This window comes from Syngnathus typhle, linkage group LG5 (assembly GCF_033458585.1).
Source record: "Syngnathus typhle isolate RoL2023-S1 ecotype Sweden linkage group LG5, RoL_Styp_1.0, whole genome shotgun sequence".
NCBI lineage: Eukaryota > Metazoa > Chordata > Actinopteri > Syngnathiformes > Syngnathidae > Syngnathus > Syngnathus typhle.
In genome coordinates, this window is record NC_083742.1 from 2,472,035 (window position 1) to 2,487,605 (window position 15,571).

Consider the following 15,571-nt stretch of genomic DNA (forward strand, 5'->3'; position numbering starts at 1 on the left):
AGGGTCCGGCGGTGGTTTGGCTAGCTGGCTAGCGTAGCTCGTAGTCCGAGGGAGCGGGAACAGAGATCTGTGAGCAGAGCTGCAGAGATACGCGGTGGGCAGGTGAAAAGGCGAGAGAAATAAAAGAAAAAACGGGCACACTTACAACGGGAAACACAAAACAGATAGTGGACAAACAAGTACCGGACACTGTTTGGGGTAGAAGCGGCAGTCGACAATCCAGATGCCAGCGTTGTTCTAACCCGGAAGACGGTCTTGGACGGTTTCCTCGTTGGTTTATTGGCTCAGTATGACGATGTGAAAAGGACGTTGGCTTAGATCACTTTCTTGTGGTGGATAAAATCAGGCTGAAGCTGAAAAAGGTTCAAAAGGTGCAGCCTAAGAGAACTTATGCAGTGGACAAGCTGAAGAATATCAACCTGTCGAGAAGCTATTGTGAGGAGTTGAGAAAGAAACTTGAGGTACCACAACATCCTTCATCCATTGAAGAGCAGTGGAGTCTGTTATTCTGTGCCATCATTGAGACTGCGGAAACAGTTTTAGGCAGAAGAAGGGGCACCAATAAAGAGAGATGGATAACAAATAAGACCTGAAAACTGACTGATGAAAGGAAAATGGCAAAGATAAAAAGAGAACAGAGGAGGCTCCGATGCTAGGAGGATGGAAGACCAATAACGTATTTGAAAGTACTATAGAGTGTATACAAGTAAAATTATAAAAGTTTTGTGGGGATGCGCTCACGCTGGGCTGCGTCAGTCAGAGCAGAGAGGAGCCAGACAGGTTTACACTTCAAAAAAGGTTCATAATAGTCTTGTGTGGATATTGTAACAATATATTTACTCATATTTATTTTCTTATTTATTTAAATAAATAATGTTTCTGCAAGTCAGTTTGAATTTAAACAGTTTACGAAAGTGTTTAAAAATACAAAAAGCGTTTAAAAAAAAAAGTGTATAAAACTACAATAAAGGTTCATAAAAGTCTTGTGTGGATATTGTAACAATATATTTACTCTTATTTATTTTCTTATCCATCCATCCATCCCGCTTGTCCCCACAGGGGTCACGGGCGTGCTGGAGCCTATCCCAGCAGTCATCGGGCAGTAGGCGGGGGACAACACCCTTAACCGGTTGCCAGCCAATCGCAGGGCACACAGAGACGAATAACCATCCGCACTCACACCTAGGGACAATTTAGAGTGCTCAATCGGCCTACCAAGCATGTTTTTGGCATGTGGGAGGAAACCGGAGTGCCTGGAGAAAACCCACGCGGCCACGGGGAGAACATGCAAACTCTCATGCAAAATAAAACCCGCACCTTCCTAACTTTGAGGCAGATGTGCTAACCAGTGTGTCACCGAGCTGTCCTATCACAGGTGGTCTTGGAAACAATTATCTGCGATAAATGAGTACCGTATTTTCCGCCCTATAAGGCGCACCTAAAAACCTACATTTTTATCTAAAGTCGACAGTGCGTCTTATAGTCCGGTGCACCTTATATATGGACAAAGTTTTAAAATGGGCCGTTCATTGAAGCTGCGCCTTATAACCCGGTGCGCCTAATAGGGCGCAAAATACGGTAGTTGGATAATACATGTGTAATTGATGAGTTATCAGGATGTCAAGTGAAAAATTGTTAGAATAAAATACATGACAGGGGGTTAATGAAGATGCATGATTTTAATAATAAAAAATTGCAATGGCACAAACAAATGGTTAATTAACATGGAGCAAGGATTTGACATCTCTAGAAAATAAATTAATAATAAATATATATAAGATTGAATGATTCACTGAGCGCAAACTAAATCTTTTGCGGCACAAACAATCGGTACCATTTTGGGTCCATTTGGAAGTGAATGGATGGGCGCGGCTACTTGACGTTATTGCTATAAATCAAATGTGTAATATTCACGAAACTGTAGCAGAACAAACGGAAATGTTTGCAGCACAAACAAAGCACAAACGAACAGTACCATTTTGGGTCCATTTGGAGTAAAATGGGGGGCTGGGTGACGTCATCGCTATAAATATAATGTGTAATATCTACAAAACCGTAGCGGCACAAACGAAGGTTTTTGCAGCACAAACCAGCACGAACAAAGCAAAAACGAACGGTACCATTTTGGGTCCATTTGGAGTAAAATGGGGGGCTGGGTGACGTCATCGCTATAAATTAAATACCCTTTTTTCCCGTGTATAATGCAGCCCATGTATAATACGCACCCTAAAAATGGCATGTTGATGCTGGAAAAAAGCCTGTAGCCATGTATAATACGCACCCAATTTTTCTTTTTTTTTTTTTTTAAGTCCCAATGATCGTCACACACGCAAGGAGGCAATGGGTCCCATTTTAATAGTCTTTGGTATGGTCTTAACTAGGCTGGATGTATTTTTTTTACTGGCGTTGATTTCGCCGACTGCCCGTGAAGGCACCACCGCGATCCGTGCGCACATGTGAAAAAGGCGTGCGGACGTGAAAAAGGCGGCTCTGTATGGGAGAGACGTTGAAGAGGAATAAAAACATTATTGGAAACCAAAACTTGCCCCTCATCGTGACTCGGAGCCGCAACAAATGTTTCGGATTTGTGTAGGGTACATTGTGAAAGCAAACGAGCAGGTGATTGAGCAAGCGTCTGATACAAGAGCATTGCGGTCGTATGGAGCGTGTTTGAAGTGAACAGCAGAGACGAAAGGAACAAGGCAAAGTGTTGTGAAATAAAACATTACCTGTAATACGCATTTTGTTATTTGCTGATTGTATTAAACTATCACATTCATCGCTCATTAGTAAATAGCTGATGTGTCTTGCGCATCCGTTCTGCGCAGCTGACCCATAGTGCGCATGCACAGTTATACTGCCTTAGAATGACATCCGGTCCGCGATGGAGATTAAAAAACAAACAATATTTGACAATAACACACCATCAAGGATTGCACCTTCACATCAAACGATGTGTCGTCAATTAACAATTTTACTGACTAAGTGTGTTGGGCAGGATGGCTGAATGCTATGCGCGATTGACAACAAACAAGAAGAAAGGTGATTTCAAGTTTATTTCGAGGGAGATTTGTCATGTCTCGTCCCCAGTTTTGCTACGTGTCTAGGTTGCCATAGTTTCTGTTCGCGTCGCCCCTCCCTTCCTGTGTCACCTCAATCAATGTAACGCGTTTTGTATTTAAGTCCTGTCTGCCCCTCGCTCACCGTCGGATGATGTCATGATGTCTGTTTGGTTTCTGTCTTTGGTAATGTCACCCTGTCTTTTTGTTCCACGTCTTTGTCGGTCAGTCCTGTTGTTGGTTTTGTTGTACCATGATTTTCTTAAAAAAAAAAAAAAAAAGAAAATAAAATTGTACCTGGTGGCAGAGTAGCCATACAGCAGCAGGTACTTGTGAGGAACCCAATCGCACCAAACTCAGTGGAATAAAACAAAGAAAGACGAGGAGGAAGATCAACTCTGTTTGCACACCATTCACTGCGACTACTGCGGCAACAGCTTGTAGGGACCCACTGTGCAGCATGCAGGAAGGCTTTTTATTAAACACGCCCACTTAACAGGTCATCACAGGTGGTTCCAATCACACAATAAATCAAGATGCTGTCATAAGAAAATAACACGATTTAAACATATTCTGACAAAACATACAATAGGAAAATGTATAATTGAGAGCATCTCTCAACAGTACCCATGTATAATGCGCACCCCAGATTTTAGGACAATAAATTAGCTAAATTTCGCGCATTATACAAGGAAATAAACTGTATGTAATATCTACAAAACCATAGCAGCACAAACAAAATATTTTGCAGTAAAAACCAGCACAAACAAAGCACAAACGAACGGTACCATTTTGAGTCCATTTGGAGTAAAATGGGTGGCTGGGTGACGTCATCGCTATAAATTAAATGTATGATATCTACGAAACCGTAGCAGCACAAACAAAGAATTTTGCGCACAAACCAGCAAGAACGAAGCACAAACGAACGGTACCATTTTGGGTTAATTTGGAGAAGATAAGGGGCTGGTTGAACTCAGTGGCTGACTTATAAAATAATGTTTCATAACTAAAAAACCATAGCAGCACAAACAAAACATTTTGCAGCACAAACCAGCACAAACGAACGATACCATTTTGGGTCCATTTGGAAGTAAATGGGGGGCTGAGTGACATCACTATAAATCAAATGTGTAATACCTATGAAACCGTTGCAGCACAAACAAAAAAGTTTACGGCACAAACGAAGCACAAAGGAACAGTACCATTTCGGATCCATTTGGAGTAAAATGGGGGGATGGGTGACGTCATCGAAATAAATTAAATGTGTAATATCTACGAAACTGTAGCAGCACAAACGAAGGTTTTTGCAGCACAAACCAGCACAAACGAATGGTACCATTTTGGGTTCGTTTTGAGCAGATGGGGGGCTGGGTAAACTCTGGATGACCTATAAAATAATCTTTTATAACTAGAAAACCGTTGTTCCACAAACGAAAACTTTTACGGCACAAACAAAACATACTATTTTCATTAAATTTTGCGTGGGGTGGGGGGCCAGCTTCACGCAGGTGTTGAAAAGGATTTTCAAATCAGTGTATTTTGTTTTTATTTACATTTTACACAATTTCACAACTTCAACCGGATCCGGTTTGTAAATGACTCTTCTACAAGTGAAGAAAACCCCATCACAAATTCACATTGTGGCGGTGTAAAAACAGTTCTCTGCGTAACTAAGCAGAAATGATGTGACGAAAGTACCGCCAAAATGCTGCCGAAAATAAGGCAGATGTTGTCGCGTCAGTGCTGCCAGTTAGTTAGGTTTAGGGATGGGCGATACCAATGATTTTGGAATCGATCCGATACCAAGTATTTCCTACCCAAAATACCCGATATTCGATCCGATATCGATACCGGAAGTGTAATTTCCCGCCAAGAAAACAATTTAAATGCAGTGGCATTCTTGCTCTTGGAGAGTCATCTATTGAATTTTGTAGAAAAAAGTATTACGTCATGTACATGAATTATTAACCTTTTTAGACATTAGTGCATTAGTGGAAGATGCATATTAATAGTTAACTAATAAAAAGGAGCTATTCTTTACTTTTTTCTCTCTCTCTCTCTGTTGTTGGGAAAAAGTTTTGTCTTTTAGTATAATCTAAAAAGAGACATGGTACCAACAGAGATGCAGGGCTTAATCGTCATGAGCAGCAAAACTATCAATTTGTAAAGCCACTGGATACTTACATTTAATATTGTAATACTTTAGTGTTGTTTATAGGAAGTGGAGTTACAAATAAAACGTATGGCGTTCGACCACAAATTGAAAAGGGGAAAACTTTATTTATAAATGACTGACTAAAGCGTAGTAATTATTGCTTCAAATAGCACATCAACCACAAATGCTTACGGTTTTTGGTTAGCACCTGATACCTGGATATGTCTTGCCTTTCTGAAACGCTGCTTCTAAGGTACTTTGGTACCTTAGCCTCGGTGTGGCTGCAGGGTTTTCCGTCGCTGCCTTAGTGTCTGCGGCACGTTTCAACTGCAGCTCTTCATGAACCGTGGGGTGAATTTTGCTTAAATGTTTTGTCAAGTTTGTGGTGTTGCCACAATATTTAATTGTTTTGTGACATATTTCACATTTTGCCTCGTTGTTATTAAGTAAAATATAATATCCCCAAACCAGACTTCTCTTGCGTTCGGACTGGGCCGCCGCCGTGCCCATGCTTGTTTGTGTTTGTTTGGATTGGAACGGGGGGGGGGGGGGGGGGGAGGGCTTGGCTTGTGAGAAAAGGGGGCGGGAGCAGAGCAGAGCAGGACACGCCAGTGCAGCAGCCGGAAGGAAAAGTAGTGCTAGCATGAGTGCAAGTCGTCAAATTGGAGCAGAAAAAAAAAAAGGAAAAATATAATTAAATAATTGTAAGTATCGATATTTTAGCTAGGGAGATCGATACTCAAAAATGAGCAGCCTGGATCGAGATATCGATATTTTGGTATCGATCCGCCCATCCCTAGTTAGGTTTACTGAGGCAATTCGATTTCCTTAAGATGCCGTCGCGGCGGGCGGGCGAGTCGCCGAGGCTAACGTTGATATAGCCCAGTGCTTCTCAAATAGTGGGGCGCGCCCCCCTTGGGGGGCGCCGTGCTATACCTGGGGGGGCGCGTGTGACCCTGGGGAACAGGCTTTTTTTTGCAGTACTAGAATAAAGTGTAATTGCGCATCTTCCCAGCAGGGGGCAGTGGCGCTCTCATTGTTATTTCTGTGACGTTTGCGACAGTGCAACATTTTACGACTTACAAGACAAGTTACCGTTTTTTTCCGTGTATAGTGCGCAAAATTTAACTAATTTATTGTCCTAAAATCTGGGGTGCGCATTATACATGGGTACAAAAAAAAAAAAAAAAAAAAAAATTTTTTTTTTTTAATTTTTTTTTTCTTTTTCTTTTTTTAAGTCCCAATGATCGTCACACACGCAGGGAGGCAATGGGTCCCATTTTTATAGTCTTTGGTATGGTCTTAACTAGGCTGGATGTAATTTTTTTTTGTTGGCGTTGATTTCTCCGACTGCCCGTAAACGCACCACCGCGCTTCTTGCGCGCACGGGACAGCAAACGAGCAGGTGATCGAGCAAGCGTCTGATACGAGAGCATTGCGGTCGCATGGAGCGTGTTTGAAGTGAACAGCAGAGAAGAAAGGCAAAGTGTTGTGAAATAAAATGCACAGAACGGATGCGCAAGACACGTCAGCTATATAAAGAGCGAGAGTTGTTTTCTTCCTATTAGTTTCAATTCACAGTTTAATTAGCAGTTTCAATCAGCAAATAACAAAATGCGTATTACAGGTAATATTTTATTTCACAACACTTTGCCTTGTTCCTTTAGTCTCTGCTGTTCATCCTAAAACACAAAGGCGCTCTTTAAGCAATGCGACAGTGAGCGCCCGGCGCGCTGCGGTTGCGCGACCGCACCAAATTAAGCTCCCTGCGCAGTGCGCACTGAGGTCCACTTAAATTTTAGAAAGTACATCAGGACTTTAAAAATATCTTCTAAATTTCAGCGACGGCTCTGTCACAATAATCGACCAGCCCGGTGCAGTTGGGCGGTCGGCGGCGCGCTACGGTTGAGCGTTCTCTCGCGCGCTCTCTCTCTCGCTCTCTCTCGCTCTCGCACACACGCAAACCGGATATCATACGGAGGCCGCCATTACAGATGCGCAGAACGGATGAGCAAGACACGTCAGCTATATGAAGAGCGAGAGTTCAGTTCTCTACCTAAATCCGTATTACAGGTAATATTTTATTTCACAACACTTTGCCTTGTTCCTTTCTTCTCTGCTGTTCACTTCAAACACGCTCCATGCGCACGGAGCGCGGTGGTGCGTTTACGGGCAGTCGGAGAAATCAACGCCAACAAAAAAAATTACATCCAGCCTAGTTAAGACCATACCAAAGACTATAAAAATGGGACCCATTGCCTCCCTGCGTGTGTGACGATCATTGGGACTTAAAAAAAAAAAAAAAAAAAAATTAAATTTTTTTTTTTTAAAAATTCATAAAAATTGGGTGCGTATTATACATGGGTACAAGCTTTTTTCCAGCATCAGCATGCCATTTTTAGGGGTGCGTACTATACATGGGGGCGCACTATACACGGAAAAAAACGGTAGGATAGTCACGGTGGGGAGGGGGGGCGCGAATAGTTTTCTTCTTGCTAAGGGGGGGCGTAACAGAAAATAATTGAGAAGCACTGATATAGCCCAATATAAACAACATTTTCTCAACGGATTTATACGATTCACGAAAAAGATACATTCGACGGAAAAAAAACACGGAAATCCGCGGATCCGTGTATAATCCTCATCCATGATAAACGCGTCGCTGTTGTTGCTGTATTACTTTTGTCGAAATGTGATGTACAAAGACACAACAGTAACATGGTCGAGGCTTTAACGAACCTGTTATCAAGATGTTTGGTTGTCTCATTTTTATACACAGCATCCAACGCGTGCCCTGTTAATAGCAACCTGAAATTGAAAGTAAATAAATCAATCAATCACATGCTACGGTGTTTGAAATATCCTAAACATTTGCTTTGACCAATTGGAAATAAATAAATACATAAATCACATGCTATGGTGTTTGCAATATTGTGCTAAATATTTGCGTTTAGCATTACTTGACATACTGACCTGGAAAAATAACACCAGGGATAGCTCTGCAGTAATTTACTTTATCAGAAGTCTCGGGTGAAATTGCCTTTGCACATGGAAACGTTGCCATAAATTGACGTCATCGCAGTTTACGTTAACTGTCGCACAATTTACGACAAGCTTGCCGTAAATCGATGTGTCATCGCAGTTTACGTTAACTGTCCCGCAATTTACGACAATTTTCGTCGTCAGTCAGAAGTACCCTGCGCCAGCGCAATCATAAAGGTGAGAAATATTGCCACCTTTTTATTGTCGAATTTCCTTATAGATAATGTGGCTTGCTGAGTACATTTGACTAAAGGTAGTTGGATTTGGTAATATTATCCTCAACCTATTTTTGATGAGGCATAGGGGAATTAACTCCACTGGATTGTTGTGAGACGTAAACTATGGGGAATGTTGCGTGTAATGTAATGAAAACAAATGCTGAAAATTACGAGGGCTCATTTCGGTGTGCTCCTTTTTGTTCCTTCGTTATCAAGCACCACAGTCATGTATGGAAAAGTCGTCATGAGAAGGGAAAGTTGCTTCAGGCAGTCATTTTTAAAAAGTCCTAATATAATAGGCTATAAATGGATATTATGGTAACTTCAATCCCTAGATTTGGGCAGGTGATTTAAATCCTAATTCCAGTGGCCTTTCTTGAAACCAAACTCAAATAAATTGAGATGCTGATTCCAGCAGTCTTGGTTTGGCCATCAATTAGGGTGCCTTTGTTTCCCTTGGTGATCGTGTTTTAAGGCAGTGTTTCCCAACCTTTTTTCATTCCCGGTGCACCTTTTCATTGGAAAAAATCTCGCAGCACACCGCCAACAAAAATCTGTTAAAATCCTATATTAAAATCAGTTATATTACAACGAACGACGTAAAGTCCTATTCCTATATATGTATGGAGAGTCAAATAATTCAATAGAAATAAATACAAAATATTCCTTAAATTGTATTCCTTTTTTTAAATAAAAGTGACAGTTTTTTTAAAAAGGTTTTAGACGGTGTAAGAAATAAACTATTTAAAGTGATTGTGATTAAAATAAAAGAATCAACGTGATTTTGTTTACTGTTTTAGACTAGGTCTATAAATATTGCAACAATAAGAACAAAGTCACTTTTAAAGACGCTCTGCTGTTCTGACAGCAGCTGAGTGGCTATCACAGTCGAGGTGTCTCGACTTGACTGTTTATTTTATGTATGTGAAAAATAACCAATCCAGGTTCCCCGGTTGAACTGCATGCTCTGATTTTCATTGGACCAAAACGCATCACAACCGTCATAGTGTCTGTCACTGTTAGCAAAACCACACAGCAACACACACATAAACTGAATATGTGCCGATGCAATACAATCAGACCGACGCAGTATGAAATCTCAAGATTCTCCGATTCTCCACGCATGCACGATTAGCAAGTGGCTGACCAGGCCTTGCGCGAACTGACCAGTTTGCGATCCTGTTTACAATGCGTTCCGGAATTAATTTTGGACAATCCCACGACACATCTGAACGTCTCTCACCTCACGGCACACCAGTGTGTGGTGAGTAGAGTGGCAGCATTTTTTCTCTTCAAAAACTTCTCCATCACTGTCACTATCGACTTGTCTCGCTATCTACAATGACAACGTCGCTGTCAATGCTACCTGCATGGGCATCCCATATACCTGCCGCTGCATCCATGCGTCACCAATTTTCTCGTCTGCAAGCACAAGGCAAATTGCTACCTGCTGCTGCCACCTTCTGATATGGAAGATATGATTACTCTGCCGGGTGCTACACCGCACAGTCGCACAAATTGGAGGATTTCCCACGGCACCCATGACAATATTTACCCCGGTAGAAAAACACTGTTTTAAGGAACAGGTAAAGGGACTGTGTGTGATAAAAACACATGATGTGGGCTGATTAATATTTGCATTTAAATGAAAAAACACAAACACCTAAAATATACTTTACTAATCATTTTATACTAATCTGAATGTGTGTTAGACAGAACTGCTGTAATGAAAAGTTAATTGAAATGTGATCTGCCTTGCAGGTGGGTGGATCCAGCATTCATTGATTTGATAGGACATAACATAATTGATTCTAAAAAGATAAGGAGTCAGGTTTTACGCCCCCAAATTGAACTAATGAGGCCTCACACAAGGAAAGAAGAGACCAGCAGATCAGACCCTTGTACCATGTACCGACAGGTACACTCTGGCCACAAGGATAAGGATGAACCCTGGGTAGACAGATACATGCCATATTATAAAGTAAGTATCCATACGTCTCACGCACATGCATGTTCACGCACACACGCGCACACACGCATACACCATGCATACAACATGCATACATGCAATTTTCCCTATCAACATCAATATTTGGTTTGTTTTTTTCTTACTCATTGTAAATCAATGAAATAAATTTACATTTACCGTAATTTTCGGACTATAAGTCGCACCGGAGTATAAGTCGCACCAGCCATAAAATGCCCAAAAATGTGAAAAAAAACATATATAAGTCTGGAGTATAAGTCGCATTTTGGGGGGCAATTTATTCGACAAAATCCAACACCAAGAACAGACATGAACGAGCAACAACAGGCTAAACGATACGGTATGCTAACGTGACAAACACAAACGAGGAGCTGAGAACGGGCCTGACGTAACATTCAGTTATTTAAAAAAAACTATCACATAAATAACACGTTTATAAAACCCTCTGTGTCACTCCAATTCATTAAATCCATCGATCGTCCTTTGTCAACAATGCCGTGTGTCGCGCCGAAGTTCAAATTATTCCACAGGCCCATACAACGATATATAAACTATATTTTAAATAACTATCACATAAAAAACAATATTATCAAACCATTTGTGTCACTCCAAATCATTAAATCCATCAATCAAATTTCTCGTCCTTTGTTATCCTGGTGACAGAGGACATGTCCAGAGAATATGGCGCTTTAAAGTGTTAATTTATTTGATTTTTTTTTCTCTATTTTTTATGTTTTGAATATATTCAAGATAAAGATATCAAAGCATGTGAAGTGATCAACTACACTAAAAATAACATGTGAAGTGGTCAACTATACTTGTAAGTAAGTGATGTGTTAATGATCAAGTAAAGATTTGTGAAAAAAAACTTATAAGTCGCTCCTGAGTATAAGTTGCCCCCCCACCCAAACTATGAAAAAAAACGCGACTTATAGTCCGAAAATTACGGTACTATTGATGGATGGTAACATGCGGCTAGGTTGGCGCACTGGTTAGCACGTCAGCCTCATAGTTAGGAGGGTGTGAGTTCGATTCCACCTCCGGCCCTCCCTGTGTGGAGTTTGCATGTTATTCCCGCGTCCGCATGGGTTTTCTCCTATATCCCAAAAATTCCAAATTGCCTCTAAGTGCGGGTGCGACTGGTTGTTCGTCTCTGTGTGGCCTGTGATTGGTTGGCAACCGGTTCAGTGTGTCTCCCGCCTACTGCCCAATGACTGCTGGGGTAGGCTCCAGCACGCCCGCGACCCCCATGGGGACAAAGCGGAAAATGCTTGAATGGATGGAAACATATTTTACTTTATTTTGCATTTGTTAGCTCATATAGTTAGTCAGTGTTCTACACTAAAAGTTGCTCACAGCCACTACATGACTGTCAGGCCGCTAGAAGTTCACTGAATATAGCCCGATTGTACCAGTAGAAATTTTATAAAGAAATAAATGAACACATTCTTGCTCTTTAAATATGTGATATTAAATTGACTTAACCACTTAGATTAGTCATCATTGTTGGGTTCACAACATTTATCTGAACAGAATCTCACAGAGGCGGGATATGTCTTTGTTGGCGTGCGACTCCTGCAGAAGGACACACCCCAGCCACAGCGAATGTGGATGGGATCTTCACCTTCCCTCAGTTTGGTTGTGCCTTTTATTGAGGAACAAACAATGGGGCAAGTGTACATGAATGCATAGCTTCTTTAGACAGGAAGGACATTCCACAGCACAACAGGATACTATCTCGGACAGAAGCGGTATGGTCGGCTCGTGACTTTAGCTAGACAAATGGGACGGATACCCCTGTGGCGGTCTCATGATCTCCACTTAAATAGGACGTTTGTCTGCTTCAGCTTATCGCATGACATACTTCATGTCCTGTGTATGGATAGCTAACAATGGGGCTTATTGTATAGCGTGACTCGTGACTCCGGACATGAGTTCCTTAGCCAGCCATATGCTCCAAAGTCATTATTACGAGGCCAAACTGTCACATACTACGGAAAATCTTGCACACATAAGTAGATACATAGAATCCAATGATAAAAAATATATTTTTCCCCAACATTACCCCCTGTTTAACATTGGAATTCATGGGAAAACAAAACATCAACAACTAATAACTACATGTGTGTATAAATGAGTATAGGCCTACACAATATAGTATAGTAACCTCAAAAAGTATGAAAGTTTACATTCCAGAGCTTATCAGAACTACAGCTCTCCATTCGGCTCTGGCCATGTTCATCATAATGGAATGTATTTTGTTTTGGATCATCAAAAAGAGAAAACAAACAGGCAGGCAATTTACGCAAGGTGGTCCCACTCATCTTGTTTACGCTGGACCAACATGATATTCTGGACAGCAAACCCTGATGTCAACATTTTAGTCATCGTGTGACGAATACAAGGTATGATGCATGATGTAAAAATACAGAGAAATAACAGTATGAGAACTAAAAGAACTGCAACTTTCAAGAGAAGTTGCCTCCAATTCCCGTAAAACAGCCACCAAAAGGGATGGACATCCTTGGCTGCGGTTTCGTCCTGGGACATAGCTTTACGGAGGTTCCGAAGTCCTTGTAGAGCCTGCCTGTGGGTGTCATTTTCTCCTGGGATGTAGGTACAACAGGAGGTACCAACTATTTCACACACACCTCCTTTTTCGGCAGTCAGGAGGTCCAAAACCATTCGGGACTGTAGTGTCATTAGTCTCAGGGCTTGCAGCTCCGTCTGGTAACCTGTAAGGGCCTCTAGAGTAAAATTGGCAAAGGTCTTCAACCTGTAGTTGAAGTCAAGCATAGTTTCTATTCGGAGAATAGTCTTAGCCACACCCGCCTGTGGGAAGAGTGTGAGTGCCACCTTTTGTCCCGTGCTCCAAAGCTTGAATTCATCTGGTACGTCTGAGCCCCAGACACTGTCGTAGGGACGGAAGGTGGGGGCAACAGCTGCACGTGTCTTTCGCTGATGATGTTCCTGAAAATGTGTCAGACTGAGGAACACAGTGTGATCTGACACATATACGGGGGCACATGTGCCATCCCATTGTCCTGGAAGGACTGCGTAGCCTCGGCGACCACAGAGCCACCATCCCCCTTCGATGATGGAGTGGGGATTTTCGCCTCCTGCTAGGATTTGTCTGATTGCTAAGGTAGTATTCATCGAGGTCTTGCTGGAAGGTTCTAGAAGTGCGGTGGTGATGCAGCGCTTTGTATCTCCCACCTTTATTCCATCAACACGTCTTCGTCGGAAGCACAGGGGATGTGAGATGATTTCACTCACTTCGAGAGTCACTGGTGCGGGTGTGACGTCAGAACTTCTTGACACTATTGTGAATGGCCTTGAGATGTTGTAACAGGGATGGGCGGCTAGTTGTGCCTCATTAATTTCCGACCGTCTGAGTCCTTTGATGGGATTAAACCCAAAAGCCCTTAGTATTGCGAAACACCATCCATTTTTCTCTGGCATGGGTCGGGCATGTAGGACGGGCTGTTGACTTGATCGTGGCATTATGGAACATACATAACATTCAGTTTGATTGTATGTTTCGGCCAACATGGATACATACTGGTACCACATGTTGTCTGCATGGGGTATATCTGGGTTTATCTTTATATACTTTGTCAACAGTTCGGTCGTCATTCTCTTGATTCGAGCGGAAGTTCCACTCTCCCCTTGGGGACCCTGGACACTCCATGTCATTGGCAAGCATGCTACAGCCACAGCACAGACAAGCACTCCACTGAGTGCCATTTTCCGTTCAGTTCCACAGAGCCACCTGAACCCCTAGGGAGCTAAATGGTCAGGGTTCTTAGTTCTTCACCGGTTTGAGACTGATGCCAAACTATAATTGGCGCCCCCTTTGCAGCCGGATACTTCGCCCTGACTGGGGCCTAGGAGCCAAGCACTCTCTGCAGCTTACAGTGGCTGAGATGAATCCAGCTGGGTCTTTCTGCACAGCTGTGGGTGTGGCGAGTAGGACTTGGAATGGTCCCTCCCACCGGGGTGAAGACCATGTTTTTCTTTTGATTACTTTGGTGAAGACCCAGTCACCTGGTTTCGCTGAATCATCCTGTGGAGATAAAGGAGTGGAGGGCAGTAAATTTGCATTTGACACGTTTTCCGTTTGCATGGTTTTGATCATGTAGTCAGCTAGAGTTAGCTCTTCTGTGGCTGTCTAAATCATGTGAGAACAGTGGGAGCCTGTATGCTCTGCCATGAATGATCTCATAAGGGGTTAAACCCTTGCCACAGGGCATAATCCTCATAAAGAATTTTACAAAATCTAGACATTCGGGCCATGGTCTTCCCGTTTCTGCCATCCATTTGGTTGATGACCGTATTGACAAAATGTGGTCCGTTGTCACTATAAATGGTCTCTGGGATCCCATAACTGGGAATGATGGTCTTGCAGACAGCCTTTGCTACTGTTATAGCATCTGCCTTCTTTGCTGGGATTATTTCTGTCCACCTTGAAAAGGCATCGATTAGGACTAAACAGTATTTGTACAGTCCACACCTGTTTAGTTCTATGAAGTCCATATGCGACATTTGGAACGGATATGTCGGTTCTGGGAATTTTCCTCTTTTTGGTTTTACATTCCCTTGTAAATTATTTTTTTATACAGACTTCACCTGCTCTACAAAAAAGTTTTGAGTACAAATTGAAACCATATGTTGTAAAGTGTTGTGATATTAGCTCCTGCATCCCCCCTGTTGACACGAGTACTTCCTTGTGTCGAAATTGCAGCTGCTCTAAAAAGGGATTTAGGGAGAGCAAGCTTATTATTTACAACGTATATGTCTTTGTCTGTCAGATGTGCACCTTTAGCAATCCACATTTTCTGTTCTTGTTTAGGGGCTAAATGTTGCATATCATGCAAGATCTGTGTATTTATTAGTTCTTCCTTTTCTGACGCAATCTCAGAAATAGGTCTGAGGTTCCGTATTTGCCTATAGCAGCTTCCTTTGCTATTTTATCTGCGAAGGCATTGTCTAGTGATACAAAATCTTTCCTCCGTGTGTGTGCCTCACATTTGCAAATTGCAAGCTTTGTGGGCAACATTACTGCCTGGAGGAGCTGGATTAGAAATTGTGGATGTGTTATTTGCTTTCC

At 42.1% G+C, this 15,571-nt stretch overlaps 2 protein-coding genes across 24 annotated transcripts in view; one reads left to right on the forward strand and one right to left on the reverse strand.

Annotated features, from left to right (window-relative positions):
* Positions 1 to 8,341, reverse strand: part of ak6 (adenylate kinase 6) — a 32,594-nt gene extending 24,253 nt beyond the window's left edge. The window contains exons 1-2 of the mRNA XM_061277635.1: positions 8,188 to 8,341; positions 7,954 to 8,022 (exon numbers count right to left, since the gene is read on the reverse strand). Of these exons, the coding sequence (XP_061133619.1) occupies positions 7,954 to 7,996 (43 nt within the window). The 5' untranslated portion in view covers positions 7,997 to 8,022; positions 8,188 to 8,341. The remainder of the gene's footprint in view (positions 1 to 7,953; positions 8,023 to 8,187) is intronic.
* The window catches only part of rad17 (RAD17 checkpoint clamp loader component), a 180,642-nt gene continuing 173,398 nt past the window's right edge, over positions 8,328 to 15,571 (forward strand). For 20 of the 23 annotated variants that reach the window (XR_009714352.1, XR_009714351.1, XR_009714354.1 and 17 more), the window contains exons 1-2: positions 8,328 to 8,433; positions 10,236 to 10,455. Coding sequence is in view for 9 of the 23 variants with exons in the window: in XM_061277641.1 (XP_061133625.1) it covers positions 10,330 to 10,455 (126 nt within the window). In the remaining 14 variants the exon portion in view is untranslated. The remainder of the gene's footprint in view (positions 8,434 to 10,235; positions 10,456 to 15,571) is intronic. The other 3 variants (XM_061277639.1, XM_061277642.1, XM_061277650.1) reach the window with 2 other exon arrangements.